Source organism: Microtus ochrogaster, chromosome 15 (assembly GCF_000317375.1).
Source record: "Microtus ochrogaster isolate Prairie Vole_2 chromosome 15, MicOch1.0, whole genome shotgun sequence".
In the NCBI taxonomy this organism is placed as follows: Eukaryota; Metazoa; Chordata; class Mammalia; order Rodentia; family Cricetidae; genus Microtus; species Microtus ochrogaster.
Window position 1 is genome coordinate 27,483,753 of NC_022017.1, and position 27,575 is coordinate 27,511,327.

The 27,575-nt window shown below is 52.8% G+C and overlaps 2 protein-coding genes across 3 annotated transcripts in view; one reads left to right on the forward strand and one right to left on the reverse strand.

Annotated features, from left to right (window-relative positions):
• The first annotated feature begins 1,452 nt into the window (after nt 1-1,452).
• On the forward strand, nt 1,453-21,428 carry Ttll12 (tubulin tyrosine ligase like 12). The gene is made up of 14 exons (XM_005354436.3): nt 1,453-1,632; nt 5,645-5,814; nt 8,271-8,469; nt 9,191-9,350; nt 9,439-9,572; nt 12,050-12,126; nt 14,682-14,798; nt 14,951-15,145; nt 15,485-15,596; nt 16,860-17,011; nt 17,376-17,457; nt 18,129-18,197; nt 18,719-18,857; nt 19,935-21,428. Exons 1-14 carry the CDS (start codon nt 1,471-1,473, stop codon nt 20,084-20,086), a joined length of 1,920 nt encoding a protein of 639 aa, XP_005354493.2. The 5' UTR covers nt 1,453-1,470; the 3' UTR covers nt 20,087-21,428.
• A 1,734-nt stretch (nt 21,429-23,162) lies between these two features.
• The window catches only part of Tspo (translocator protein), an 8,238-nt gene continuing 3,825 nt past the window's right edge, over nt 23,163-27,575 (reverse strand). For both annotated transcript variants that reach the window (XM_005354437.3, XM_026782714.1), the window contains exons 2-4: nt 25,194-25,404; nt 24,434-24,572; nt 23,163-23,587 (exon numbers count right to left, since the gene is read on the reverse strand). In XM_005354437.3, the coding sequence (XP_005354494.1) occupies nt 23,399-23,587; nt 24,434-24,572; nt 25,194-25,375 (510 nt within the window). In that variant the 5' untranslated portion in view covers nt 25,376-25,404 and the 3' untranslated portion in view covers nt 23,163-23,398. The remainder of the gene's footprint in view (nt 23,588-24,433; nt 24,573-25,193; nt 25,405-27,575) is intronic.

Sequence of the window (27,575 nt, forward strand, 5' to 3'; positions counted from 1 at the left end):
TATGAGTTCGAGGCCAGGCATGGGCGTTCATCCTCAGAGGCATCTTGCTGTCCCCTTAATTGCACTTGTGAACCTCTGAGCTTGAGGAATAACTCTTTTGATGGCACCCCCAGTTACCAAGATATTGCAGCCTCTGAATTCAGTGAAGCCTTCAAGATATGGCTAGGATCCATACACACACGGTGGTACCTCCCAACACTTGGGAGGTGAAGGCAGGAGGATCATGAGTTCAAGGCCAGCCTCCACTACAAGGTGAGTTTATCGGTCAGTCTGAGCTGCATGAGACCCTGTGGCAAAATGACTATGATGGTGATGATAGCCAATGCCTGGGAGATGGCTCAATGGTAAAGGTGAGAGGGTAGGGGAGCCAGACCAGACCATGACAACAGGCTTCTAATAGACCCTGCCAGGGACAGGGCCTTAGTTCTGGTTTACTAAAGGTGGCTGGAGCTGAGCAAACAGTTTGGGGGGGGAGCAACTCAGGGGGTAACCAATCAACAGGTGCCCCTTGACCTTCTGCGGGCTCAGCAGATGGTCAGTCTCCTGATAACTAAAGACAGCTTTCCCTACCCTGCTGTTGGAAAGTCTCTAACCACTAGGACCTCCCACCAATCAGCCCCAGATTAATCCCTCCTCCCTGCAATTCCCCTAACACCATTTAAAAGGAGCTTGCGACTTTCTTTTGGGGGTTGCCATTTGCCACCCCAATATGTTGGCAGTTTTTTTTTAATATTAATAAAGCGCCCCTGTTTGTTGCAACGTAACTGTTGGTCTTTTCTTGCAGGCTTCTCTCAGATCCTAACAAAAGTGCTTGCCATGCAACCTTGATGTCTTGAGGTGATCCCTGGGACCCACATAAAAGTAGGAGAACGGACTTCACGATGTTTGTTCATTGATGTCCACAAGGACACACACATACTCTGTCTCTCTCTCTCTCTCATACACAACACACGCACACGCACACCAAAATAAAATAAAATAGCTGGAAAAATGACTTAGTGGTAACTGCTCTTGCACAAGACCAGGGTTCAGATCCCAGCACCCCATGTGTAATTCCAGTTCCAAGGAACCTGACACCCTTTTCTGGCCTCCACGAGATGCACACATACATGCATGCAAGTAAGCATTCATACACATAAATTTAAAATTTTTTTAAACTAAAATTAAAAGAACAACAACAAAAAAAAAAAAAACTCTAGCACAACAAAATCGGAACCAGCGTGAGGGAGGTCTGACCTCCTCCCCCACCCTAACCCCACCTGCCCCACGAGAACAAGCTCTTCCGGTTCTGACCACGTGGGGCGCTCTAAGCAGCACTCCCAGCACCCTCCGCGGCAGTCCCGGGATGAATGGGAAGACACGCCCCTAGCACGCATGCGCACTCTTGGGATCTCCCAGCCCGGGAGGCCGGCGCGTGCGCACTGTACGCTTAACTCCGGCGGTGGGCGGCGCTGTGTGCATCCGAGCACCATGGAGGATTACCCGGGTCAGCGGCGCGGCAGTCCGGGCCGCGCCGAGAGGCTGAATGAGCGGCTGCTGGACGAGTTCGTGTCGCTGCACGGTCCCGCGCTGCGCGCCTCGGGCGTCCCGGAGCGGCTATGGGGCAGCCTCCTGCACAAGCTGGAGCACGAGGTACGGGGCAACGCGAGCTGGGGCGGGTTATGCAGACGATTGGGGAGCGCAGCCCAGCGGCTCCAAAGGGCTCACTTACAGGCTCAGGAGTGGTGTGTGTCTGGGAGTCTTAGGGCGACCGGCCGAGAGCTTCACCTGTGCTGCCATCCTGCAGGGTCTGGACCCTGCCAAGGATGAGCTGGGATCTGCAGACTGGCATGCACTTGGCTCTCGGCATCCCAACACCTCTGCTGCGGCGTATAGATTGAGTTGCTTCCCACGGCTCGAGTAGGCGGTCACACCCTTTGTAAACTAAGGAGGCCCGGCGAGATGGAGAAGACGCTTGAGAGGGTGAAAAGTGTTCCCTTTCAAAGGTGAGGGAGTACCTCTATCTTTTCACCTGAGCTAGGTAGGGGTGTACGGCCTCTGCTGCCTGAAAACTGGGCCGTGGGTTTGGGTGTTAAAACAGTAGAGGCTGGACTGGGCGGAGGGTCTTTTCCGAACCTAGAGTTTGATGTCACTTCAGGACACCGCCTCCCACCCGAAACCCACTAAAGCTGCAGGTGATCAGGAGAAGCCAAGTATTAGGAGTCCCTAGTCTTGCTATGGGGCCGACTCACCCTCTTTGATCCAGTTCCACGCTATGTATGGGCCAGATAGTTACTGCTCAAAGCCTGTACATCATAGGGCTGTGGTGCAGCTCACTGTGTGGAGTGCTTATCTAGCCTTGATGGGAGGTTGCTCCATCCCTAGTCCTATGGGAACGGAGGTGCAGAGCGTTCAGCGGGCTAGAGATAAAATGTGACCTGAGGCTACAGCTCCCAGTCTACCCAGACAGCAGAGCAAAGTGACTGCATTGACCTGTGTGGTTGGTCGGGGTATTAGATGCGTTTTCCACTTTCAGTGTGGTTTTCGGGCGTTACCATGGTCGTAGATTGAGTCTCATTGTTAGTGGACTTCATATAACTGGGTGGTTCCCTCTACTCAGGTGCTGGGCCCACCCGTTTGGCCACTTTCTGCAGACTTGCCTTAATCCCAGGCCAATGCTGAGCTAGAACCCGGGCCCCCATCTGTTAGTGAGGTTAAAAGGCTACCCATGAGGCTGTCTGAGAGGACTGTTTCAGGAATGCCCTGGGGTCCAACTCAGCCAGCCTCCAAGGGCACCCTCACTTGGACAGGTGACACCCCACCTAAGCCATGTCTCACTTGGAAAGCAGGGATGAAGAAACACAAGCACCTGGCTCCCCGTGGAGGGGGGGGGGGAGAAAGGGGGAATGGTAACAAATGAACTCCAGCAGATGTCCTGTGTGCCTTCTCACGTAGGCTACTGTGGCCTTGCCAGGGACAGCCATCGTTTTTTTGTTTTGTTTTGGTTTTTTTTGGTTTTTTTTTTTTTTTTTTTTTTTTGGTCCCAGGCTTTCCAGACAAAGCTGAGTCACCACAGTGAGACCTGCCACCAGACCCAGAGAGAATGCTCAGCAGGACTGTGTGCCTGCCTGCAGAGAGCCACCCTCCTCCACCAGGCATTCAGCCCTGGTTCCTTACCTTGATCAGTTCCACAGAAAAGACAGGAGGTGTTTTTAAAGACACCCTCCCTCCCACTCGGAGGAACATCCACAGCTGTTACCTCCCTAGGGGTCACAGCTAAAAGGCAGGGTTGGTTCCTGCATACCCCCAGAGTCGGGCAAGGGGCTGGAGACTGAAACATAAACAGGGACACGGGTAACACCAAGAATGCCCCCTTTATGTGTTCCAGGGCAGTTTATATAGGGCCTCCTAGACTAATGGCCACACCCTGACTCAGCCCACCAGAAACCACTCCCCTGCCATCAGGAACTCCTGAGGATCTCGGGCTCAGAGCAGCTACAAAGCAACTTGTTTGCTCAGAGCAGCTGGAAGCATAGGAAAACAAGTTGTTTTCTCTGGCAGGCAGGGGGTCCACAGTTCCCAACACCCCAGCAGATGAAAAGCCAAGCCAGGCTTCAGGTTAGAAAGTTTGGGGTGAAAGCCAGGGAGTTGGAGGACCTTTGATACCTGAGGTATGGGTTCCAGCCCCCCCAGTTTTAAATGAAGGCAAACCTCCCCCAACCCAGGGCTGCTTCAGGGATCAAAGGAGGACTTGGTTGAGGCTCTGCCCTTGTTGTTCACCTAGAGCTTCCCCTATATTCTAGTTAGCCTGCCAGACTCAACTCTGGAGAAGGGCAACCTCCCACTCCCACACACATTTTGTACATTAACTTTGTGTGCGGGCACATACCTGGGAGTCAGAAGACAACTTTTAGAAGTTGGTTCCACCTTGAGATATCGGTGACCAAACTCAGATCATCAACCTTGGTCACAATCACCATTACCCAAGAGCCATCTCACGGGTGGTTCCCTCCACCCCCACCCCATGCCTTTCCCTTCCCAGCCTGTGGTTACTTCTCTCCTCTCCACACCCTAGAACTGCAGGTCTGAATCTTTCCCCACAGGCTCTCTCCCACAGCTTCCCAGGTCTGAAGGAGTTAAAAGAGTCCAGCCCTCTTGTCCCTGCAGAGAGCCCCCCCTTGTTTCTGCCTCAGGGAGTGTGTCTGTGCCTGAAAAGGTTGTAGCTGCCCCAGAGTGGTAGAGGTTGGAGGGATGGACTTGCCTGCTGTGTCCCATTTCATCTGGTTCTTGCAGCTGGCCTGTAAGAGTCTTTGCCACAGCCCAGGCCCCATTCCATGTCTTCCTTTGTTTTAGTAATTTAAACTGCCCAACAAACGCAGACCTTCCTGCCAGACAGATGGGGAAACCGAGTAACAGAGGGTTTGAGCTAACTTTTCCAGGATAATCGGGGACCAGCCTCAACAAAAATGCCACTCGCCGGGGTATGGGCGTTGGGATTTAGAAATATTAATGAAGAATATGAAGACACGAAAATAAAGAATAGTACTGGGAGAGAGTTCCACTGAATACTGAAATCGCCCACGTTTAATTTTCAACTGCTTAAAATACCCCCAACCCCAAAAATCTGCATAAAGATGATACAAGGAAATGTGCAGACAAATTGAAGGTCCCCAGCTACCATAGTCAAACATTCTGTTGCTAGAACAAAGGAAGTCATGCACACATCCTAGAACAAAACATTCTGTAGGCACACCATTCCCTGGGTAGAATCTATGTTATCTCCTTAAGGGAACTGGAACCTTAGTTGGCTTCTGAGACTTTTGTTTGAGACAGAAATGTATCTACTTACCCTCTTCCTGAAATACAAGGCCTGGCTATTAGCCTCACCTTTTGACAGTAACTTTTGAGCGAGCACAATTCTGAGAACCTAAATCTAGGTGGGCACAGTAACCTTGAAGGAATAGAGATAAGTTTCAACTCTGACTTTTGGTCAGCGTGGATATAGGCTCACATTTTTGGGCCTCCATATGGGACCGCATGTATAAGATATGGCAAAGCTCTGAGAGTCAAACCTCACAAGTGGGCCTCAGATTCTAAAGGTCCCCACCCCCACTCCCTTGCTGGCTTATGACACACCTGAGGTGCCTTTGTGGTGGGAACTGGGAGGGAGTGTGGGAGAAGAGGCCGGCTTGTTGCCTCTCCAGCTGTCCTTGATTCCCAACTGTTCCTTGTTTGGGAGATCCAATCCCCATATCCTCCAGCTCCCGCTCTGCTCAGAGAGTTGTCCCAGCATCCTCCGGCCACACTTTCTGTGCACCAGTATGGGGAGGTGCCTGTGGGCTACCTCAGCTGTCCGGTATCAGAATAGTTCATGTAAAAGTGAAGTCAGGGTACTCCTGCCAGCCACCATCCTGATCCCCCATCTCATACCCTCTGTCATTGGGGCCTCATTTCCCTTGTAAAACAAGGGGTGCAGACTAAGAAAATTCTGCTATGGAAACTTTGTGACTTTCCTAAAGTGTGCTGTGCTGGTGACATCCCTAGGAGGACTTGGTTCTGTTAGATGTTGCTAAGAGGCTGTATGGTAAATAGAGCTTGCTCCTTGGAGGTAAAGGGGTCAGGGGTCTCCTACCCACACTCCTGATTCGTTTTGCTCTGGCCATAGGTTTTCGATGCTGGGGACATGTTTGGGATAATGCAAGTGGAGGAGGTGGAGGAGGCTGAGGACGAGGCCACCAGGGAGGCTCAGAGGAAGCAGCCCAATCCTGGGAGTGAGCTGTGCTACAAGGTCATCGTGACCAGTGAGAACGGCGTCCAGGCTGATGACCCCAACAGGTAGGACCCGAGTCTAGGCATCGGTCTTTAAAGTTTCTGACTTCGTTTTAGAGAGATTTCACCCAGACTCGTTTTCCCTGTGAAGTGAGCAGCCTGTGGTGTTCCCACGGGCTCTGGGGGTAGTGTCTGCGCCTGTGCTGTTGACAGTCTACCAGGAATCCTGCTTCATGCTCCTGGAAAGCACATCCCTGTAACCTCACTGCAGGATACTCTAGCTCTTGGTTCTGCTGAGAGCAAGCAAGCCCAGGGGAAGGACTTGCATGAAGTTGTCCAGTCAGTTAAAGATGAACCCAGCTACGCCTAACTGAGCCTGGCATTGCTAAGGGCCCTTGTCCCCTCTCCTTGAAGCCTGCTGACACAATCCTGGAAGCAGGAAGACTAGACCAAGCCTGGTGTTGCCCAGGGCCAAATCTAGAATCAGGACCTCCCATCTTCCAGGGAACCGGGGTGAACCTATGGACCCCTCTCCCAGAAGCTTCGTCTAAACCTTGAGGAAGGAACTTCCTGAGTTTCCTTGGCATCTGGTGTCTTGTACCAAGCTTTGTCTTTTTCTTCACCAGCCCCTAGGTGAGCTATAGAGACTGCTCTACTGATGGCAGAGTAGCACTCCCCAGAAGCTCAAGCCTCCCTCTGCCCAGTGCCGCCCACACCTCAGCACCTGGGAAGTAGCTGGGGATGGACCACCCCCATACACTAGCCTTTTGGAACCTGTCTTAGTAACTCTCCTGTTGCTGTGATAAATTATACCCACCAGGTCAGCTGAGGGAGAAAGGGTTTGTTCTGCCTCACAGTGTAAGATACAGTCTGTCATGGGGTGGGGGAGGGAAGGCACAGGACAGGAGCCCCCTAGCAAGAGCTTGAAGCAGTCTCTCATATCTGCAATGGAGAAACAGAACAATGAATGCATTGCTGGATGCATTGTTGGTGTTCAGCTGCCTTTCTGCGGTTTATGAAGTCCAGGATGGCCTGCTCAGGGAATGGTCCCTCCCACAGTTAAGACGTGTCTCCACACATCAATTAGCAAAATCAGAACAGCCTCTCACGGGCACACCCAGAGGCCCATCCCCTGCGTGATTCTGTACTCTGTCAAGTTGACAGCTCTGGCCTTCACTGAGCACGAGAGTCTGTTTCAGGTTTCAACCCCCTCTGCTCTTAAGAATGTTGTCGCTCTGAGTATTACATTTGCCAGGCCCCGTTTCTCTGTCCTCAGTACCCCACACCTACCTGGCCATGACTATTGTCACACTTCATGGTCACTCCCAAATGCACACCTCTAAGTGTGTGGCTCTGTGCCACACACTGCATTGTGCAGGAATAAACCAGCCTTTGAGGATGTGCAAACAGACTAGGGGACTAACAACATACTGATAGATTCCTGAACTTGGTCTCGAACATGACCTAGAATATTGCTGTTCCTTTTGTTTTGTAGGGGCTGTGTGCTCAGGGAGGGGCTGCCTTGTTCAGTGGGCACCTGTATATGTGGAGTCCCTTAATCCAGCAAAGCTTGCTGGAGCCAAGATTAGAAAGACAGGCCTGGTCAGGTGGTGGTGGTGGCGGTGCATGCCTTTAATCCCAGAATTTGGGAGGCAGAGACAGGCAGATTTCTGTGAGATTGAGTCCAGCTTGTTCTACAGAGTGAGTTTCAGGATGACCAGGACTACACAGAGAAACCCTGTCTTTAAAGAAAAAGAAAAAGAAAGACAGGCTTGGCCTCTCCCATGTGAAGTTCTTGGTGCCATTAGGTCCTGGGGTACACACGCATGCATGCAGCTTTGTTACCTGCCTGCTGCCACTCCCAGTGGGTAGAGCCTCTGCTTGTGTTGAATGCCTGTCGCTGCTAGATCTGCAGGGAGCAGGGTAGCAGCATGAGCCTTTGCCCTGTGCCTGCAGCCCGGCTCTGACGTTGACCCGAGTGGCTGCAGTGAGCGTGACCACATTTGTTCCATGTGAAACTCATGTTTAGCTGGGGTTGGAAACAGGGACCTTCCACTGTCCTCCTTTAGAATTTAGAGGAGCTCTTCTCAGAGCCACACTGAGTGGGTGGCAGAAAGGTGGCATTGGGCCGGGGCATCATAACTGAGGTGCCGTGGAAAGTAAGTCTCAGGAGGGCTGGGTACCAGAGTTTGGGTGTTATCTACTTTCTGCCCTGACTGTGTAGTACAGTGGTTCTCAACCTGGGGGTTGAGTGACCCTTTCGTAGGGGTCACCTGAGACCACTGGAAAACACAGAAATTTACTTTACGATTCCTTTTTTTTTTTTTTTTTTTTTTTTGGTTTTTCGAGACAGGGTTTCTCTGTGGCTTTGGAGCCTGTCCTGGAACTAGCTCATGTAGTAGCAAAGTTACAGTTATGAAGTAGCAATGAAAATAACTTTAGTTGGGGGTCACCACACTATCGCATTAGGAAGCTTGAGAACCACACTGATTTAGGGCTTCGTGGGTGCCTTGTACCTGCAGCATCTTCCTCATCGACCACGCCTGGACGTGCCGTGTGGAGCATGCGCGGAAACAGCTGCAGCAGATACCTGGACTCTTGCACCGCATGGCTAACCTGATGGGCATTGAGTTCCATGGTGAGGTGCCCAGCCCAGAAGTTGTGGCCCTGGTGCTGGAGGAGATGTGGAAGTTCAATCAGACCTATCAGCTGGCCCATGGGGTGAGTCATCTCCCTTTCTCCCAGGCCTGGTAGAAGCCCTATTTGGTCCCTGTACCTTTACCAGTATGTTACCAATAATAAAGCAAAGCCAAACAGTCAGGTTACAGCCAGGCATGGGGGTACACCCTTTACTCCCAGTATGTGGAAGGAAGAGGTAAGTGGATCTCTTAGAGTTCAAGGCCGACCTGGTGTAGCTAATTGTAGGCCAGCCAGAGCTACATAGAAGACCTTATCTTGGTACCTGGGACCAACCGAGGCTGGGAACCAAGATACCTATTCTGCCTTTGCACTTAAGGGACACAGGCCTCCCACCCTCAGACCTCTAAAATTGAGTTCTGGTGACTCAGCTGCTCCTTCCAAAATGTTGCCCTCCGTGGTTCTCACCACCCTTGTTAGGAGAGCAAAACCCTTTGACACACCTGCAGGCCTTCATCCGCCTCCCTGCCACCCTTGCAGGCTCATCCTCCTGGCTCTCAGCTTGGGGAAAGCCATGCTTGTTTCTTAAGGTCCTGCTCCTTGAGCCTTGCCCCCTGCCCCCAGCATAGCATATGGGACTCATCCCTGCCATTACTGGGCTAGTGCCTTGTTTCCACAGGCCTGGGTCAGTCAGTGGGATTGGGGAAGCCTCCAAGCTCCAAAGTAGGCAGAGGGGAAGAGTGGTTGATGTTGGGTGTGCAGGTGGGTGGGCGTGTGGCCGAGGATTGTTGCATTCTGCCCACAGACAGCTGAAGAAAAAGTCCCAGTGTGGTACATCATGGATGAGTTTGGCTCCAGGATCCAGCACTCAGATGTGCCGAGCTTTGCCACCGCTCCCTTCTTCTACATGCCCCAGCAGGTGGCCTACACACTGCTGTGGCCCCTCAGGGACCTAGACACGGGCGGTAAGTCAGGTGCCCGCATACCCCAGAGGATGGGCCTTGGGCAAGCCTCCTGCCACCCCCACTGATGGGCATGCGTGTCTTGGCGCAGAGGAGGTGACCCGGGACTTTGCCTACGGAGAGGCAGACCCTCTGATCCGGAAATGCATGCTGCTGCCCTGGGCCCCTGCCGACATGCTGGACCTCAGCTCCTCTACGCCTGAGCCTCCTGCCGAGTACTATCAGGTGTAGTGTTTGGTGGTTTCTGGAATGTTCTCTATACAGTCACCAAATGTTAATGTCGGCTGGATTCCAGGCTCCAGACCAGCGACTGTGGGATGAGGGAATCCTTCGGGGAACACCTGAGAGATAAGGGGCTTGATGCACGCCAGCTGCCTAAGCCACGCAGTTTGTCATCTGTCCTGATCTCGATCCCGGGTAGCCTGGGTTTGGGATGGGTGGCCTATGCAGCTAGACCTGGCTATACATGCTACTCTGTCCCTCCTTTTCTCATGATGCTCCTTCACAGGGTACAGAATGATACTAGCTGTTCCTCCATGTCCATGGGGATGGGTTGCGGGACCACACAGATACCAAAGGCAGTGGGTACTCAGGTTTGCTACGTAGAACTGCCAGCGCTGCCCCCAGTGTCCGTCCTTCTCTGGATTGTTTGTAATTCTCGGTACAGTAGCAGTGCTCTGTGGACAGTTGTGTGGTTTGGGAATGATGACATACGGATGTTTGCACACATTCTCTACAGAGGACCTCCCCCCATCCCCCCCGAAAACATTTCTGACCTACTGTTAGCTGAATCTGAAGTCATGGGGCCCATAGGTTCAGAGGGCCGACTGCCCTGTAGTACATTTCACAACACAGCAGGCCCTCAAGGAGTCCTGCGCAACCTGTAAGTTAAGACCCTGTGGGTTCACTCAGAAATGCCTGGCTGCCGAGCACTGGTGGTGCACGCCTTCAATCACAGCACTCAGGAGGCAGAGCCAGGCAGATGTCTGTGAGTTCGAGGCCAGCCTAGTCTACAGAGCTAGTTTCAGGGCAGCTAGAACAGTTACACAGAGAAACCCTGTCTCAAAAAAAAGAAGTAGTGCCTGTCTATACAAATCAGGAACACAGCCCCTAGCAGCCGGAGAGATAGCCTAGTGGTTAGAAAGCACTGGCCACTACTGCGGAGAACCTGTGTTCGCTTCCCAAAGCCCGGGTCAGGCAGTTTCAGGTTCCATGGAATCCAGCACCCTTCTCTGACCTCTGTGGACACTGCACACATATGATACACACACTAGTAAATACTCAGTGCACATAAAATAATAGAAAAACATCTTAAGTGGGGGTGGGGCTGAAACTTCCCTTGTCCTCAGATCTTTATGCACAGGAGCTGTGCCTAGTGTTCACGATTCTGTTGATGTTAAACATGCTGGGGTGGGGAGAGTTAGGAGTCCAAAATCAAGGAACCACAGAGACTGAGCAGGGCCAAAAACCTTGCCCTTACTGTGTTTGTGTCTACTCTGGCATGCATACCACTGAGTCTTGGGAGATTGTGGATTTACATTAACTTGGGTTGTAATGGAAGCTCCACGAGTTGCTGATTGGTGGGGCCAGATCACAGTCATGGTCTGGTGACACCTCGCTGAACCAGCAAGGCAGAGCAGGAGGTGCCGTACCGCATGCTGGGGATTCAGAGTTGGGCTCTCAGCCTCCTCAGTGTTCGTATTTAGTCAGGGTTAGGGGAATGTGGAATTGGGTGCTGTAAGTGAGGTTTGAGGGTGACTAGGGAAGGTCCCACTGGCCTCCAGCGGTCTCTCAGTAAACGGTGAAGAATTGGCACCTTCCTTGGAAAGCTGTTGCAGGCAGGAAAAGAGGACCAGGAGGCCAGACACTGCTCACCTGAAACCTTATTTGCATAGGACCATGGGTCCAGGCTGCGATCTGACCCTGAGGTGACCTGTGTTGGTAACAAACGACTCAACAGCTTAGGACAACAGATATTTTACTGCCTCCCACAGTTTCTGGGGGGGCAGGAACTAGAGACAGTGTTCAACAAGTGCTTTGGTTCAGGGTTTCCTGGGCATACAGACTGTCCCCCCAAAACTGAAGAGTCTGAGCCTTCCTGGAGCTGAAACGTTAGTATGTGGCAGTCAGACTTGGTGAGTCAGACTGGCTGTCCCACGCATCAGTCTCCACGTAGGTGCCTCTACATGGGCTTCTCAGTGTCCTGGAGGCATGGCAGCTAGCTTGTCTTCAAGGGAGTGATCCAGGAGCAAGAAGGAGGGAGGGAGTTGAGGGGCCTGTGTTCTGGGCTCAAGAGCAGCACTGTCCCTTTGTCCCTGCTGCCCCTCACAAGTAGCTCCTTGAGTCCCGGGACAGACTGGGCTCTGCTTTACAAGGGAGTGTCAGAGTCTGTGGACCTGTTTTAAACTGTTAGCCACGCTGATCCAGGAACAGCCCTCAGGACTTCCTCTCAGACTGAACGGCCCCTCCCTACACAGGTTTGGCACCTCTCACCACTTGAGTCTGGAACACGGCTGCATGGAGAATGAGAACAATGTGTGTGTTCTTTGCCTATCCTGGACTCCTGGGGACCTGGGAGGCCTGAGTCTAGAGCCTTGAGTCAGGTAGCCCTGGGCTGCCACTGAGAGAGTTACAGACGTGTTGGGAAAGCCTATTGGTCATTGGCTGTCTTCATTGAGGTCTGTTTCTGCCTCTGATCCTAGGCCGTCTTGGAGGAAAACAAGGAGAAGCTGCCACTCGCCATTAGCCCAGTGACACGTCCCCAAGGCCACGTCTTCAGGTACACACGTGGCCCTCGTTCTCTGTTCTCACTGAGACTTATCTTCAGCCATTGCCATTCCCGGGTTCCAGAACAAGTCAGTGGCCCAGGCAGGCCTTGGAATGCAGGCATGTTGGCAGTAGTGCCAGTCAGGGAGTTCTTAGACTTACCCTGGGAAATGCGGAAAAGCCAAACACAGTGCGCATTCCTATAATCTCAATATAAGAGATGAAGGCAGGAGGATTACCACAAGTTCTTGGCTATCCTGGGCTACAGAGTAAAACCCTGTCTCAAAAAACAATAAAGGTTGCCAGACAGTGGTGGCACACACCCTTAATCCCAGCACTCGGGAGGCAGAGGCAGACAGATCTCTGAGTTGGAGGCCAGCCTGGTCTACAGAGCAAGTTCCAGGACAGCTAGGGATACACAGAGAAACCCTGTCTCAAAAGTTAAAAAGAAGTGGGGGGAGCACCTGTCCAAGGAGTTGAGGGTACAGGCAGTGGCAGGGAAAAGACAGCCGTACTTCACGCTATGAAGTACGGGACCTGGGTACAGAGCCACACCCACTAGTGCTGAGCAGGGCCTCTGCCTTCCAAGGAGCCCTCTCTACAGCCCCCAGGTGCTAGATCCGTGGCTGCTGAAACTTGGTTCATCTAGAATAGGGCTGTGTGCACCATTCTGTCTGGTTTTAGGGATGGCCTCTCTGCTGGGTCCTCCTGCTCTTGCCTGAAGCCAGAGAGAACCCTGGCCTTTGCTAAGGGGGTAAGGGAGTGTCCTGAGACACAGATCTGGCTGTGACCCCTCTGGAATGGGCTAGATAGGGACCCAGGCAGAGTCTTGCTTGCGGCCTGTTTCCCGCTCACTCTCCTTCACTCTCCTGACTCAGGCGGGTTACCTGCCTGGTGCCTGCCATTCCAGCAGGCCAGTGCCTCACTGTGAGTCCTCCCGCTGCAGCATCCTCCCCGAGCTGCCACTTACCTCACCCTATGCCCTGTGTCCCCTTTGCCTTCATACTCTGTTCCTTTAGAAATACAGTCACCTCCAGGCCCCGTCTTCACTTCTGTCCTGGGTTTGAAGTGTGACATAAGACCTGTCCCAGGACGCTTGTCTTGACAGCACACCCACGGGAGGCCTGCAGATTCAGGAGCGCCCTCTGGGGACACCAACACTCTCACAGATCAAGGGGGACTGGGAGGTTGCTGGTGTCTACCTAATGGCAGTGACTGGGGTGTTTTCAGGCTTTTAGTCTTCTTTTTAAAAAAATAAGTAAAAGATTTATTTATTATGTATACAGTGTTCTGTCTGCATGTATGCCTGCAGGCCAGAAGAGGGCATTAGGTCCCATTACAGATGGTTGTGAGCCACCATGTGATTGCTGGGAATTAAACTCAGAACCTCTGGAAAAAACAGCCAGTGCACTTAACCTCTGAGCCATCTCTCCATCCTGGCTTTTAGCCTTATTCAAGAATGAAATAAAAGGGCCAGCAAGATGGCTTGGCCAGTAAAGGAACCTGCCACACGCCTGACAACCTAAGTTCAGTTCTTGGGACCCACATGGTGGAGGGAGAGAACCAACTCCCTACCGCAGGTTATCTTCCGGCCTCGGCACACACACAGACATACACAAATAATACACACAGATTATATAGTAGCAAGGAAGTTTATTCAAAATAAAGTGGTAAGTAGAGACTAGAAAGGAACCCACTGTCAAGACTGATGGAGTAGGCACAGACTGAGGGTACCCAAGGTCCCAGTTATTGTTTGGGGTTTCCTTGTATAGGGTTCAAGAGAAAGTTGGTTTCTATTGGTATAGCTTGGGTGGTTCTACCTTTTTTCTGTTTTGTTTGGGATTTTTTGGTGTTTTGTTTTTGTTTTTTGTTTTCTCTGTGTAGCCCTGGCTGTCCTGGAACTCGATTTATAAACCAGACTGGCCTTGAACTTAGAGATCCGCCTGCCTCTGCCTCTGTGTGCTGTGATTAATGGCACGCGCTACCACCGCCCAGCTTCTCCATTTTAACTAAGAGAGAAGCTTTATTCACTGTGCATTCATTCCCGTAATGCATCCAACCTTGATTTACATGTTGCCAATTATTCATGGGCGCATACAGTGGTAAATAAAAGAGTCTCCCTAAAAGTTGAGGATAGTTCTGGCTTATTGGCCATGCTCCCTAAGCCCTTTGAGGCCAGATTGACCCTCCTCCCAGGATGTATTTCTGAATAGAAACTGTCCAAGTTTAGTGACATAACAGGAAGGAGAAATTTGCTCCATTGTCTGCTGTTCAGAGTGGGAGAGTATAGCCCAAGTCAGTCAGAGTCCCAGGTTGCTAAGCCCTGCCTATGCTGGCCGGCCTCATACCCATCCTGCTTTCCTAAGAACCCAGCATCTACAGAACACCTAAGCCATCCTGTTGTCTTGACGGCAGATGGGAGGCAAGCTCTGTGCTCTCATCCTCTGTGGGGAACCTGCGCTTGTGTCTTTCTACACCAGGAATTCCCAGGGACTTGCTGACACAGAGCCAGGGTGAGCAGGAGCTCCTGCCTGCCGTAGGCCACTGCTCACTCGAGTCTCTCCGCAGGGTCCACTCGGATATGCAGCAGGTGCTCTGCCACCTCACACACCCACGTTTCACTTTTACTGAAAGCGAGGCTGACGCCGACATCCTCTACCACTTCTCACACTTCAAGGACTACAGGTGGGTACCTGGCAGCTCACGGGGCCTCATACCCAATGTCTCTGACTACCTGCCACTCTCCCCGGGACCTCAAGCCTTCATCTATACTCCCCACACCCTCTCGGGGATGCTGAGCTGACCTCTGTGTTGGCCATACCCGCCTCCACCCACAGGACGTTCAGCCAGGAGAGGCCACAGGTGCTACTCAACCAGTTCCCCTGCGAGAACCTGCTGACTGTAAAGGACTGCCTGGCCTCCATCGCTCGCCGGGCCGGGGGTCCTGAGGGTCCCCCCTGGCTGCCCCGAACCTTCAACCTGCGCACTGAGCTGCCCCAGTTTGTCAGCTGTTTTCAGCACCGGGAGAGGCGGTAAGTCCCCTAGACTCAAGGCAGGGCGGACACTCCTGGGCACTTCTGTTAGGATGCTGCAGCTCTGCCCATCCTTACCCCATGCCCAGCCTGCTCTTTAGCTGAGCACCTACCAGCACTCTCGTTGCTTATGTGTGGGTGGGGTTGGGGGTGGGGAGTGCAGCTTCTGTATTATATTATTCCTCAGCTTCCAGCAAACTCCTCCTAGTTACCCCAGTGCTCTGTGACACAGAGTTTCCTAAAAGACAATAGCTCGCCAGTCTGCCCCTAGGTCCATGAGACACACTGTCAAAAAGGTGGGTGTGGCTCAGTTAATGCTCAGTTAATGCCTTCCCCCAGGGGTGAAGACAACCATTGGATCTGCAAGCCCTGGAACCTGGCCCGCAGCCTGGACACTCACGTCACCAACAACCTCCACAGCATCATCCGGCACCGAGAGAGCACCCCCAAGGTGGGCTTACAGCTCCCCCACCCGGCTGCCCCAGGCATAGGCAGAGACACCAAAGAGCAGGTGTGGGGACCTCCGGCTAGGTCTGAGGTTGGGAGAGTCGGCTGTGGCTCAGGGCCACTCGGCTTGTGGGGACTGGAGCACACCACGGCAGTACATGAGCTGATCACTGATGGAGCCCCCAGGTCTAACGTAGTGCTCCTGTAGGGTGGGCCATGCAGTGGCTGTGTGCAGGAGCTGCCTTAGACACAAGGTTCTCATGGCACAGGCTGGGAGAAAGTGGGCTTTGAGGACGGTGAGTCATTGTAGCGACTTGAGACAGCAAGTGGGAGTGGATGGAATTATTGGTGAGAATTCCTCCGTTAAAACCTGGAAACTAGGGCTAAGGAGATGGCTCAGTGGGTAAAGGAAGTACTTGCTTTGCAAGCATGAGAACCAGAGTTCAGTCCCTAGAATTCATGGGGAGGGGGTGTCAAAAAGCCAGGCATGGTCAGTCTAGCCTGCTTGTTACACTCCAGGCCAGTAAGAGACCCTGTCTTTAAAAAAGGGGGGGGGGGGGTTGCCGGGCGGTGGTGGCGCACGCCTATAATCCCAGCACTTGGGAGGCAGAGGCAGGCTGATCTCTGTGAGTTCGAGGCCAGCCTGGTCTACCAAGGGAGTTCCAGGACAGGCTCCAAAGCTACAGAGAAACCCTGTCTCGAAAAACCAAAAAAAAAAAAAAAAAAAAATAAAAAGGGGGGGGGGGTCAACATGGATAACATCCAAGGAGTGGTGGCCGAGGTTGGACTCACGCACACACAAAGGCTGAAACTTGATGGAATTTTTTTTTCCTTTAAATAGGAAGGTGGGGATTAGAGAGATGGATCAGTGGTTAAGAACACCTGCTACTCTTGCAGAAGACCCAGGTTCTGTTCCCAGAACCTACGTAGTGGCTCACAGCTGTCTGCAACACCAATTCAGGTCATCTAACACTCTCTTCTGGACCCTGGATGCTGCATGCATGTGGTACACATAAGATACATGCAGACAAACACTTAACACATAAAAATCTTTTTAAAGTATAAAGTAGCGATGAACACAAAGAATTTGCTGTGCCTTAGCTAGAGTGTGAAAATGCAGGAGTAGGGGGCAGCTGTATGTAGATGGCCGTGATGGCCTTGTGTGCAGTCCTGTGGACATAGGTGAAGGAGACTCCCCCATCTTGGGGCTCGGGGTGAGGGCTCAGCACCTCCCAGGTGAGGTGAGCAAGTCCGCATCTGTCCCCAGGTTGTGTCCAAGTACATTGAAAGCCCCGTCTTGTTCCTTCGAGAAGATGTGGGGAATGTCAAGTTTGACATCCGCTACGTGGTGCTGCTGCGCTCCGTGAGGCCGCTGAGCTTGTTTGTGTATGACGTGTTCTGGCTACGTTTCTCCAATAGGTAAATGGGGCAGGGCAGGGCGGGGAAGGGGCTGACAAAAAAAACCCTTCGCTGTGGTGCCTAAAAGCTTGCCCCGAACTCCATCCACCCCAGCACGCAGCCCACAGCTTCCAAGTGTTTAGTGACATCATTACTATAACGGATGTGACAGTCCCGTGAGCTGGTCATTAACCCAGAATCATGACGATGAACTGAGGCTTACAGAGAATCTCCAGCACATTTACTGGTCCTGACTCCAACATGGATTGAGGGGCTGTCCCAACCCATAGACAAGGAGAGCATTGTACCCCAGCCCCAGCCAGCAGTGTGTGGCTGCTCCCCATGGAGCTTGGGAGCCCATCCTTAACCTGTCCACTCGTTTCAGGCCCTTCACACTCAGTGACCTAGATGACTATGAGAAGCATTTCACCGTCATGAACTATGACCCGGATGTGGTGCTGAAACAGGTAGGGTCTGCTGTGGCCCAAGAGCAAGTAGGTTCACCCGTCACAGTCAGATCCTGTGTCCTCTCAGGAAGTCTTTTTCTGCTGCTAATGAGTACCCAGTGTTGAAGGTGTAGGAGCGGAGTTGAGGTCTCCGTAGGGCTCACTGCCACACAGTGGGCACAATGGGGTCACAGTGCCATCTGCATGCCAGGGCTAAAGGCATTGGGGCAGACAGCAAGCCAGTTATTTATTTTTTGGCTTTTTTGGGAGGGGGGGGAGTCATGTAACCCAGGCTAGCCTTGAACTCTCAGTTCCTGGGCCTCAACTTTGCATGTGAATCCTGGGTGCAGAGGCTGGTGGACTTTATAGTAACCTGGTTCCCACGGCAAACAGCTCTCAGAGGCCTCTGCGCTGCCCCAGCAGAGTGGCTGTGCTGACTCAGACCCTAAGTGGCCCTGTTGCTTCTCGTCCTCTTACCTTGATTGAGTTGAAAGCCAGGACCATCAAGGCAGCAGCCCTGCCTGCAAAATCAGTGAGCTGAGCAGGGAGTCCTAGCCTTCCTTTTCATGGAAGGGGAAGCAGAGGCTCAGAGTGGATCTTCTGCCTGCCTGGAGTCTAACCTTGGCCTCCTGATGTCCTGCTTCAGTCTAGAGACAGCTGCCGCCACCATAATTGTTTCTCATCTGTTTCAGGTGCACTATGATGAGTTCATCCCCCAGTTCGAGAAGCAGTACCCAGAGTTTCCCTGGAGTGGTGTCCAGGTGAGTCTTAGGCTCCGTCAAGCTGGGGCTATGAAAATCACTCTCTTCCCTGGCTGGACTAAGACCACCCACCACACCCCCGCTGTACTCTGGGCCTGTGTGTAGTGCTTCTGGAGGCTCTTCGGATGTCCCTCATCAGGAGGGAGGGAATTTGGGGTATCCTGAGGTAGCCCGGGAGCAATAGTCTCCGTCAGCCCCAGAAATCCATGCCCTTGGGGCCACAGGGAGTAGCGGGGGGCTAGTCATAGGACAGGATACCAACCAATGTACTGGAGGTAGATTCCTGCACTAGGGCACAGCTTGGTGGTGAGTGCTTGCCTAGAATGCATGAAGCTCTGGACTCCTTCTTTACTGCAAAACAAACTGACTCCTGGAGTGTGGGGACAGGCAGACATGGCCATCTCACCAGCTAGGAGTATAGATGGAGTGACCTGGATGACAGGGCTCAGGCAAGGATAGTGGTCTTGTTAGTCCAGAGTCAGCGTTGAGTTCACCTGTGATGGAGCATTCCTTGTCTCCAGGCTGAGATCTTCAAGGCCTTCACAGAGCTGTTCCAAGTGGCATGTGCCAAGCCACCGCCCATGGGCCTCTGCGACTACCCCTCATCTCGGGCTGTGTACGCTGTTGACCTCATGCTCAAGTGGGATAGCGATCCAGATGGTAAGGGGCCTCTCCACACCAAAGCCTTCCACCCAGTACCCCTCTGCCCAGCCCTGCTGGCAGTGCGCAGGACAGCCCTTGGCTATCTTTTGGTTTTATATGTTTGAAAGTTCTGCACGCACGAGCATAACGGGTACGTGAGTGTGTGTGTGTGTGTGTGTACACGTGTACACGAGTGTATGTGTGTGAACTGTATGCATGATTGGTGTCCCCAGGGGTCAGGACACAGGACCCCTAGTGTATGTAGGTGTGTATGTGTATGCTGTGAGTATGCCTGGTATCCCCAGGGTTCAAAGGACACAGGACCCCTAGTGTATGTAGGTGTGTATGTGTATGCTGTGAGTATGCCTGGTATCCCCAGGGTTCAAAGGACACAGGACCCCTGGAGTGTGTGTGGGCTTTGTGTACTGGGTGTACTGTGTGCACGCATGGTATCCCCAGGGTTCAGAGGACACAGGACCCCTGGAGTGTGTGGGTCTGTGTGTACCTGTGTATACTGTGTGCATGCCTGGTATCCTTAGGGGTCAGAGGACACAGGACCCCTAAAACAGGAGTTAAGAATGTATGTAAGCCACCATGTGGATTCTAGAAACTGAATCCAGGTGCAAAAACATAAAATGCTCTTAACTGCTAAGCCATCTCTCCAGTCCCACGGCTTTGGTTTCACGGAGAAATTTCCCCAGTGGTCCAGCTTAGGTGTCCTGGCCTGATCCACTGAGAAAGAGACACATTTTCTTCAGAGTGCAGGGGGAAGGTGACAAACTGGGCGCCACACGAGCTCATAGGACAGGATGTGTGCTGCTCGTCTGACCACACTAGTCATCGAAGCGTAAAGCGATGTTCCCTCATTGTCCTAAGGGAAATGAGGTTGGGGTAGCTCCAGTCTTTATTTGGGGAACAGGTATATTAAACCAGGGAATCCATGTTCTAAGTCACACCCTGTGCCTACACATTGGGAATCGGGGCCTAAGTCTGTGCCCTGCATCACAGTCCCCATCCCCCAGTTCTTCCGAGACAGATGTGTGTGTACCCTGACCTTGTTGTCGCAGTCTTCCTACCTCTCAGTTTTGCCACCAGGAAAGCGGGTGATGCAGCCCCAGATCCTGGAGGTGAACTTCAACCCCGACTGTGAGCGAGCCTGCAGATACCACCCCACATTCTTTAACGATGTCTTCAGCACCCTCTTTCTGGATGAGACCGACAACTGTCCCGTCACCCGCATCATCTAGGTGCCCAGAGCCCTCCTGCCTGTGTTCACAGCTGGTTCCAGCCCCAGCTCCTGGAGTTGCTTCTGCGGTCCCAGCCTTCTCCTCTTCCTCCCTCCCCCACACCCAGTCAGAGGCATGTTCCCGCTTCTTTCGTGGGACATCAGGTCCACACCATATGGCAGAGCTGGACAGGAAGTGGTGTCTCCAGGGCTGGATCCTACCCCTGGCACTCTCCACACCTCCTGACACCCTCTGTCCTCTGGTGAGGCTCCTGCTCAGCCAAGGACTTTACACCTAATATCCAGAGTTTTCATACAGAGGGAGGGGTGTTCACAGAAACAAGGTTCCGCAGGGAAATGTTTGGGAACCTTGTATCCAGCAGGGCCAGGGAGTTCTCTGCCCTCCTTTTTAGGGTGTCGGCACCCTGTGTTGTACCCACAGGCCCCAGAACAGCCAGGGGAAAACATTTGCCAACCCAGCCTTAGGCCTAGGCCTCCTCCAGCAGAGCCTTCACCAGCAGACTTCCCGCCATGCCTGCCCTTGGTGTTTCCCTTCCTGGGAAGCTGGACTGTTAAAGGAGTTCCGTGCTGTCAGGTGTTGGTAGCCCACGCCTTTAATCTCAGCACTCAGGAGGGAAAGGTAGGTGGATCTCTTGAGAGTCCGAGGCCAGTCTAATCTATAGAGTGAGTTCCAGGACAGCTACAGAGAAACCTTGTCTCAAAAAACCAAAAAAAAAGAAAAAAAAAGGAAAAAAAAAGTCCTGTACCGGCATCTCAACTAGTTCCACTGTCCTCTGAGGTGAGGCTCCATGGCAGAGCAGAATGCAGGCAGGGAGGCAATGGGATTGCCAAGGCTACCAAGATGGCTCTGGGGAGAACACATGGAAGAGAGGTCAGGCTGCCTCTTGCCAAAGCCTAGAGTCAAAATGTTGAGGTTTTTGTATATGTGTTTATGTATATGTGTGTGTTTCTCTTAACCTACAGAAAGAAAATGTAAAATCTGGTTCTTTATTTTGTTGCTGGAATTGGAAGTCAGCTACAATTGTTTCTGTGACTGCCAGGTGCCTGGGTCCAGCCCACTAGTAAGTGGATCCAGTTAGAGTGGGTGGGGACCGCTTCCAGTGTGCTCTGCGGCTCCGGAGGGTGGAGCACTGTGGTGGCTATTGTGCTTTTGAAGGTAAACGTGACCTGAGCATAACTGGACATGGTTCATCCTGCCCATCTCTGGGCTTGCGGACCACAAGCTAGCAAGCCCATGTTGGATTCAGCCACTGCCAGAGGCAGGACAGATACTAATTGTTTTGTCTCTGGAGAGTTGCTGGCCTCCCTGCCCTTTTATACTGCAATAAAATGTCTCCTTTTCACCTGGTCTTTTCTTTTGGGGGCCCTGGAGGCATAGGCCTGGGCTGGCATAACAGCTGTGTGTGGGCACAGCCCAGCACGTCATCATGTGTGCTTCTGAGAAATGAGAGAAGAAAAAGCCAATAGACCTCTGAGCTCCCTAACCCAGTTGACTTCCTAGTGATAGCCCCAGCAAGCTGGAGAAGAGCTTTAACCTGTGGTGTCTCCATATCCAGCCCAGGGGCTTTGGAGATCATAAGGCCTGAGGCATGGCCTACCCGGTGGTCTTGGGAAATTGTGTTGTCTACTTGTTAGGACGTGGGAATGAGAGACCCCAACTCATGGGGTGGTCAAGAGGGTATGGGGGCTGATGAAGGACGCAGGCCCTTACGTGGTACCACGTTAAAACATAAAGCCTAGCTGTCCCAGGAGCAAGACTGAGCCACCTTGATTCTGCACAGCTACCCAACAAGGGGCCGCCTGTGCCCTTCAGGAACCCGAGATGCCAGGACATTTGTTCAGCGGCCCTACAGGGATGGTGTTGAATAGCGGTCCAGCAAGGTGGCTCCTCAGGAAAAAGCACCCGCTGCCCAGCCTGAAGACCTCCCTAGGACCTACATGGTAGAGAGAAGCAACTCTCACAGGTTATCCTCTGGCCCCCGTGTGTACACCATGCGAAATGTGAGTGGTACATGCATGTACACACAAAAGTAATTTAAACTTTTGTGAAGCAGTCAAGTTCTCTCCCCACACGCTCCTGTTGGAACAGCAGCCCTCAGGCTTGGCTATCAGTCATGAGTCGTCCACACCCTGAACACTTTCTGTCTACAGGTCATTAGAGACCAGCACACGCCCACCTTGGGCATGTGGAGTTGGCTGGAAAGCCCAGGCAGCTATAGCAACGCTGCTGAGAAAAGAGGCAGAACTCTGGAGGTCCTTGTGCAGGCAGGCTCCGGGGAGATGCCAGTTGCTGACCAGAAACCGAAGTTGGGCAACCCTCTTATCCAGAGTCAACATGGCCTTCCTGCTGACAGGTGGGCACCCAGCCCCTCTGTAGTCAGTCAGATGGCTGGTGACATAAATGGGAAGGTTTGAGGCCTGCGCTGCATGAAGGAACACAAACCAGAGAGTGACTTAAGCCAGCAGAGGCAGTGTGCCCTTCTCACCAAAGGCTGCAGGAACAGAAGAGAGGGTGTCTCCAGTGGTTGACAGGGAAGCACATATGTAGGTGACAAAGGACTTACTTGAGCAGAATTGCTTTGTGGCCAGCAGGTAGCATGCTGTGGAGCACTGCTGGGGCTGTGTGACCTGTGACCTGCATGTGACAAGAGCACCGCCAAGAAGCCCCTCCATGTCTCAGGTCCACTGTCCCCAAAAGTCTCCCACACGGGTTCCCTATGGGGACCATATACACCCATGAGGCATATGGAAGGGGGGAGGGTGAGGCAATGCTTATGTGAAAGGCACTTTGTCCTGTCTGCCAACTGCTCCCTAAAGAGGCTATAGGTCATCCAGATGGAGCCCTGGGTAGGGGTAGGTGACAGCTCCTGGTCTTAGCGGGTCTGGGCCGGCAAGGCAGCCCTGTCGACTGGTGCTGGTCCTCAATACCCTCTTCCTGTCAGTTGGGTATTGGCAAGCTACCCTAGGTAGAGAAGCTTGGGGATGCAGCCTAGATAGCCCCAGAGCCACGTTGCATGGCCACAGCCTCTTGCCGTCACACAGACTGGGTACCCCACTAACTACAGAGTCAACTACACATAAAGACTTTATTTAGCTTTAAAAGCCCCATGATCCTGGGGCATGCCTGGAGCAGTACAGAAAGGCAGGTACAACTGTCCCTGGGTAGGACTTGGCACGGACCACCCTGACTTGCCTGGTGGCTCCCTGAGCCAAGACCCAGGTAGACCAGCAGGCCCGGTGGTTGTGAAAGCATGATGGCCACCATCCATGGTAGCTGGCTGGCAGTGCTGTGGTCCTGGTGGGTAGGGTGCGCTCACTCTGGGAACCGAGAGCCACCACTTCGGCCACGGTTATCACGCCATACATAGTAGTTGAGCGTGGTTGCAAAGGCCAGCCAGGCCAGATAGGGGTAGAGCAGTCGGGCGGCTGGTGGGCTCACTCGGTGCCAGGCTAGGGTTGTGGCGGTTGCTACCCCACTGACAAGCAGAAGGTCTGCCAAGGCCTGCAGAGACAGGAGGTGGGGAGGCTCAGGCCATGCTGGGTCTAAAAGTTGGAAGTCTCTTAGCTCTAGAGCATCCCTGAGGTGTGATAGCTGCCTCTGCTCTCCGTTATCAGCCTCAGTTTCCCTGTCTGTAAGTCCCTGCCTGCAGTGCCATGTATGGAGACAGCCCCATGTATGATAGCCCCAAGGGGACACATGTTCAAGCAGCAGCCGGAAGGCTTCTGATCTGAAGATACAACACTGTCAAGTATGAGGCCAATATGAGGGGTCAAACTGCCATGGTGTGCACACCCCAGGCTTAGCAATAACTTCTTTTCAAAACGGTCTCCCTATGTGCTCTTAGCTGACTTTGAACTAGCTTTGTAAACCAGACTGTCAGACTTAAAGCAATCCTCCTGCCTCTGCTGGGACTACAGGCCAGGCATGATCACCAAAGCTGAACAAGAACATTTTTAAGGAGAGGTTTTGTCCCGGTGTATCAGCATGCACACAGCACCAGATGTAATGCTGGCATCTCTTGCCATGGCTTCTGAACCCAAGATCCCAGCCCCACCCACTTCAACCTGGCCCTCTGGACATTCTTCATGGAGGGAAGATGGACAGAGGAGGCATTAGTACAGAGGTCACTGTCACCTAGGCTGGCCTAGCCCTCTTCTGAGCTCAACTGATCCTCCCACTTCAACCTCCTGAGAGCTGGGGCTTCAGGGGCCCAAGCAACTCCTAAAGGGTCTGCAAGCCACTGGCCTCCCCCGCAGCTGCAGATACGGACCCCATCTGGGATGTGTTGTCACTGCTCCCCCAGAGCCATCTCCAATGACCTCAGAGTCAAGCTTCGGCCACACTTACCCAGCCCATCTGCCGGGCACCAAAGAAGATGGGGGGCCATGCCCAGTTCAGAGCCAGCTGACCAGTGTAGAGACCCAAGGGGACCACAGCATCCTCTGTGAAACCTCCCAGCTCTTTCCAGATCATGTAGGAGCCATACCTGAAACAGACAACAGGTCAGGACATCCCAGGGCAAGGCCAAGAGTGCTACCCTCCCAAGACCACTCAGCGATAGCTTGGTTATGTCCTGCCACTGACTTCTGTGTGATCTCAGAGAAGCTGCCTGCCCTCTCTGGGCCTTTGTTTCTTAAAAAAAAATCACTGGAGGTTTGAATTGAGACCCTGAGTCAGTGTGTGGTTACAGGATGAAGGCTGGGGGTAAGGGGCCAAACAAATGGCAGCTTGGTTGTGCAGGCTGTTGAAACCATGAGGCAACCACTGCAGAGGGCTTCTGGGAATGGACCACGCCAGGGTCTGGTGCTGTACAGAACGACCAAAGGATGTGGCTGCCACTTGTTTGTCTTAGCACATATTGCTGTTGTCCACACTGACCTTTATACATGGGACAGTCTCAGTAGTGTAAGCTCAGGCAGGGTTCCCAGAGGCAAGCAGGAAAAAGTTCGATCTTGCAATGCATAAGTTGGCAGCCTTGCCACCCTCTCTTCCCTAAGGGGGGAATGATGCCACTCTGTCTTGGGGCCTCCCTCTGCACAAGGGCTCAGTGCCCAGCCTGATTCCATGGGGAACAGGACAGTGCAAGGTGGTACCTGCAGCCACCTACCCCATGGCCGAATACAGTGTGCCCCAGATGGGAGCCAGTGTCCAGCGAGGCGGATGCCAGGAGGGTTTCTGCAGGGTAGCATACCAGCGGAGGCCCTCACCGCGCACAAAGTAGGAGCCCATGAAGCCCCCCAGACTGGGCGCCAGAGTGAAGCCCACAGCAGGCACCCAGGATGGAGCCATAGCTACTGCAACCGCTGTCTTGAAAAGATCTGAAAGAGAACACAGGACGAGTGAGAGATGTTCTAAAGACCCATGGGAAGCAGCACAGCATCGCCTTCAGCACCTCTGAGGTCCTGTCCCCCGGGATCAACCAGCCCACCTATTCCTGATGGGCGAGGGAGGAGAGCAGAGTCCACACACCATCCACACTCGTGCCCTTGCCCAGGGGTCGGTCTCAGTACTCTGGGCCAGGCTCTGCCCTATTCACAACGCTACGTTCACATGGACACTCAGGAAAACATTCAAGGTTGATGGCCAGCCCTCTTGCCATGTCTTATAGTTGGTCCCGGGCCCTCTGCAGCCAGTCTCTCGGCTGGAGTCAAAACCCTGTGAGCTAGAGAATTGGGGACCCTAGTGTGGAAGTCCTGGGTTGCTTTGCCTCTGCTTGCTATGGGAGTACTAAGCCAGTCAGTACCCTGACTGAGGCTCAGTTTCCCCATCAAAAAAAAATGGTCCCCATGAACACTCACACGAACAGCAGCTGGAGAATCAGGGGGTGTCTGCTTGCATTAGATAAGAAGCCATGCTGGGGAGGTGACTCAGTAGGGTCAAGCATTTGCTGTGCAAGTATGAAAAGTGGAGTTTGGATCCCCGGTATCCATAGGAATGCGGGTGGGTATGGCGATCCACCTGCAGTCCCAGCACTGTGGAGGCCGAGATGGGATCCCAGCCAGACCAGCAGGAATCGGCAAACTCGGCTCCCCGAGAGATACCACCTCAGCAAACCAAGTGGGCAGTTATTAAGGAAGACACTTAATGTCAACCTCTGGCCTCCACGCCCATACACAAACATGTACATCACACAGAGATTAACCTCCCACATACAAATTCTGTGGGCTGGAGATGTAGCTCAGTGGTAGGTAAACAGAGGGCTTGGTTAGCCAGGTCCTAACTTCAATCTACAGTACAACAAAAACCACCTCACTGCATGAAGTGGTTTGATAGAGAACGTCCCCCGTGGGCTCAGATATTTGATATTTGGCTTCTGGTTGGTGGAGCCGTTGGGGGAGGCTTAGGAGATGTGGCCTTGCTGGAGGAAGTACATCACCGGGGCAGGCTTTGCAAGCCAAAAATCTCTCCTACTTCAGTTCGTTTTCTCTGCCCCCTGCTTGCCTTTGAAGGAGGGATCTCTCAGCTTCCTGCTCCTTCCGCCATGCCTGCCTGCCACATGCCTCCCCACCAAGATAGACTCTCAGCGAACTTAGAAGCCAAATGCCTTGCCTTCTATAACTTGCCTTGGCTATGGTGTTTTAACACAGCAACAGAAAAGTCACTAGTACTGTGCCCAACAACGGGTAACACAACAACAGAAAAGTCACTAGTGCTGTGCCCAACAACGGGGAGTCTCAAACACTCCCTCAGTCAAGCTTCAAAGGACTTTCATTTGTTCGTTTCTGAGTGCTGGGAATCCAAGCCAGGGCCTCTGTATGCCAGCAAGTGTTCTGAGCTACACCCCAACCCTGGACCTGGACGGCTGCTGCCTCCTCCTGCTCCTTCTTCCTCCTCCTCCTTTTCTTGCTGACCCTGAGGACACGGGAACCCAGAGCCTCACGCACACTAGACAATCATTTTACCACTGATTACACCACTGATTACACGACCAGCTGTCTTTTTACTTTTTATTTTGAAACAAAGTCTCACTAAGTGTCCTGGTTAGTTTTGTTTGCTTGCTTGTTTTTGTCAGCTTGATACAAGTGAGAGTCTGGAAAGAGGAAACCTCCACTGAGCAAATGCTTCCATCAGACTGGCCTGTGGGCAAATCTGTGGGGCATTCTATTGATTAATGATTGATGTGGGAGAATCTATTCCAATGTGGGTGGTGCCACTAGTGGGCAGGTGGAGGTCCTGGGTTCGGTAAGAGCAGGCTGAGCAAGGGAATAAGCCAGTAAGCAGCACTCCTCCATGGCCTCTGCCTCAGCTCCTGCCTCCAGGTCCCTGCCCTGGCTTTCCTCGGTGGACTGTAAACTGCAAGCCAACTAAACCTTTGCCTCCACAAGTTGCTTTTGGTCGTGGTGCTTTATCAGAGCAATAGAAAGTAAAGTAGGAGATGGGGGCATCCACCTTTAATCCCAGTACTCGGGAAGCAGAGGCAAGCAGGTCTCTGTGAGTTCGAGGCCAACCTGGTCTACAAAGTGATTTCCAGGACAGCCAGGGCCATACA

What these genes read in the sequence shown, in the direction of transcription:
- Ttll12 (XM_005354436.3), top strand. Translation starts at nt 1,471, where the DNA reads ATGGAGGATTACCCGGGTCAGCGGCGCGGCAGTCCGGGCCGCGCCGAG. An exon ending in CAGGCTGATGACCCCAACAG is followed by an intron (nt 5,815 to 8,270) that starts GTAGGACCCGAG and finishes TTGTACCTGCAG; the next exon opens with CATCTTCCTCATCGACCACG. An exon ending in TCACACTTCAAGGACTACAG is followed by an intron (nt 14,799 to 14,950) that starts GTGGGTACCTGG and finishes CTCCACCCACAG; the next exon opens with GACGTTCAGCCAGGAGAGGC.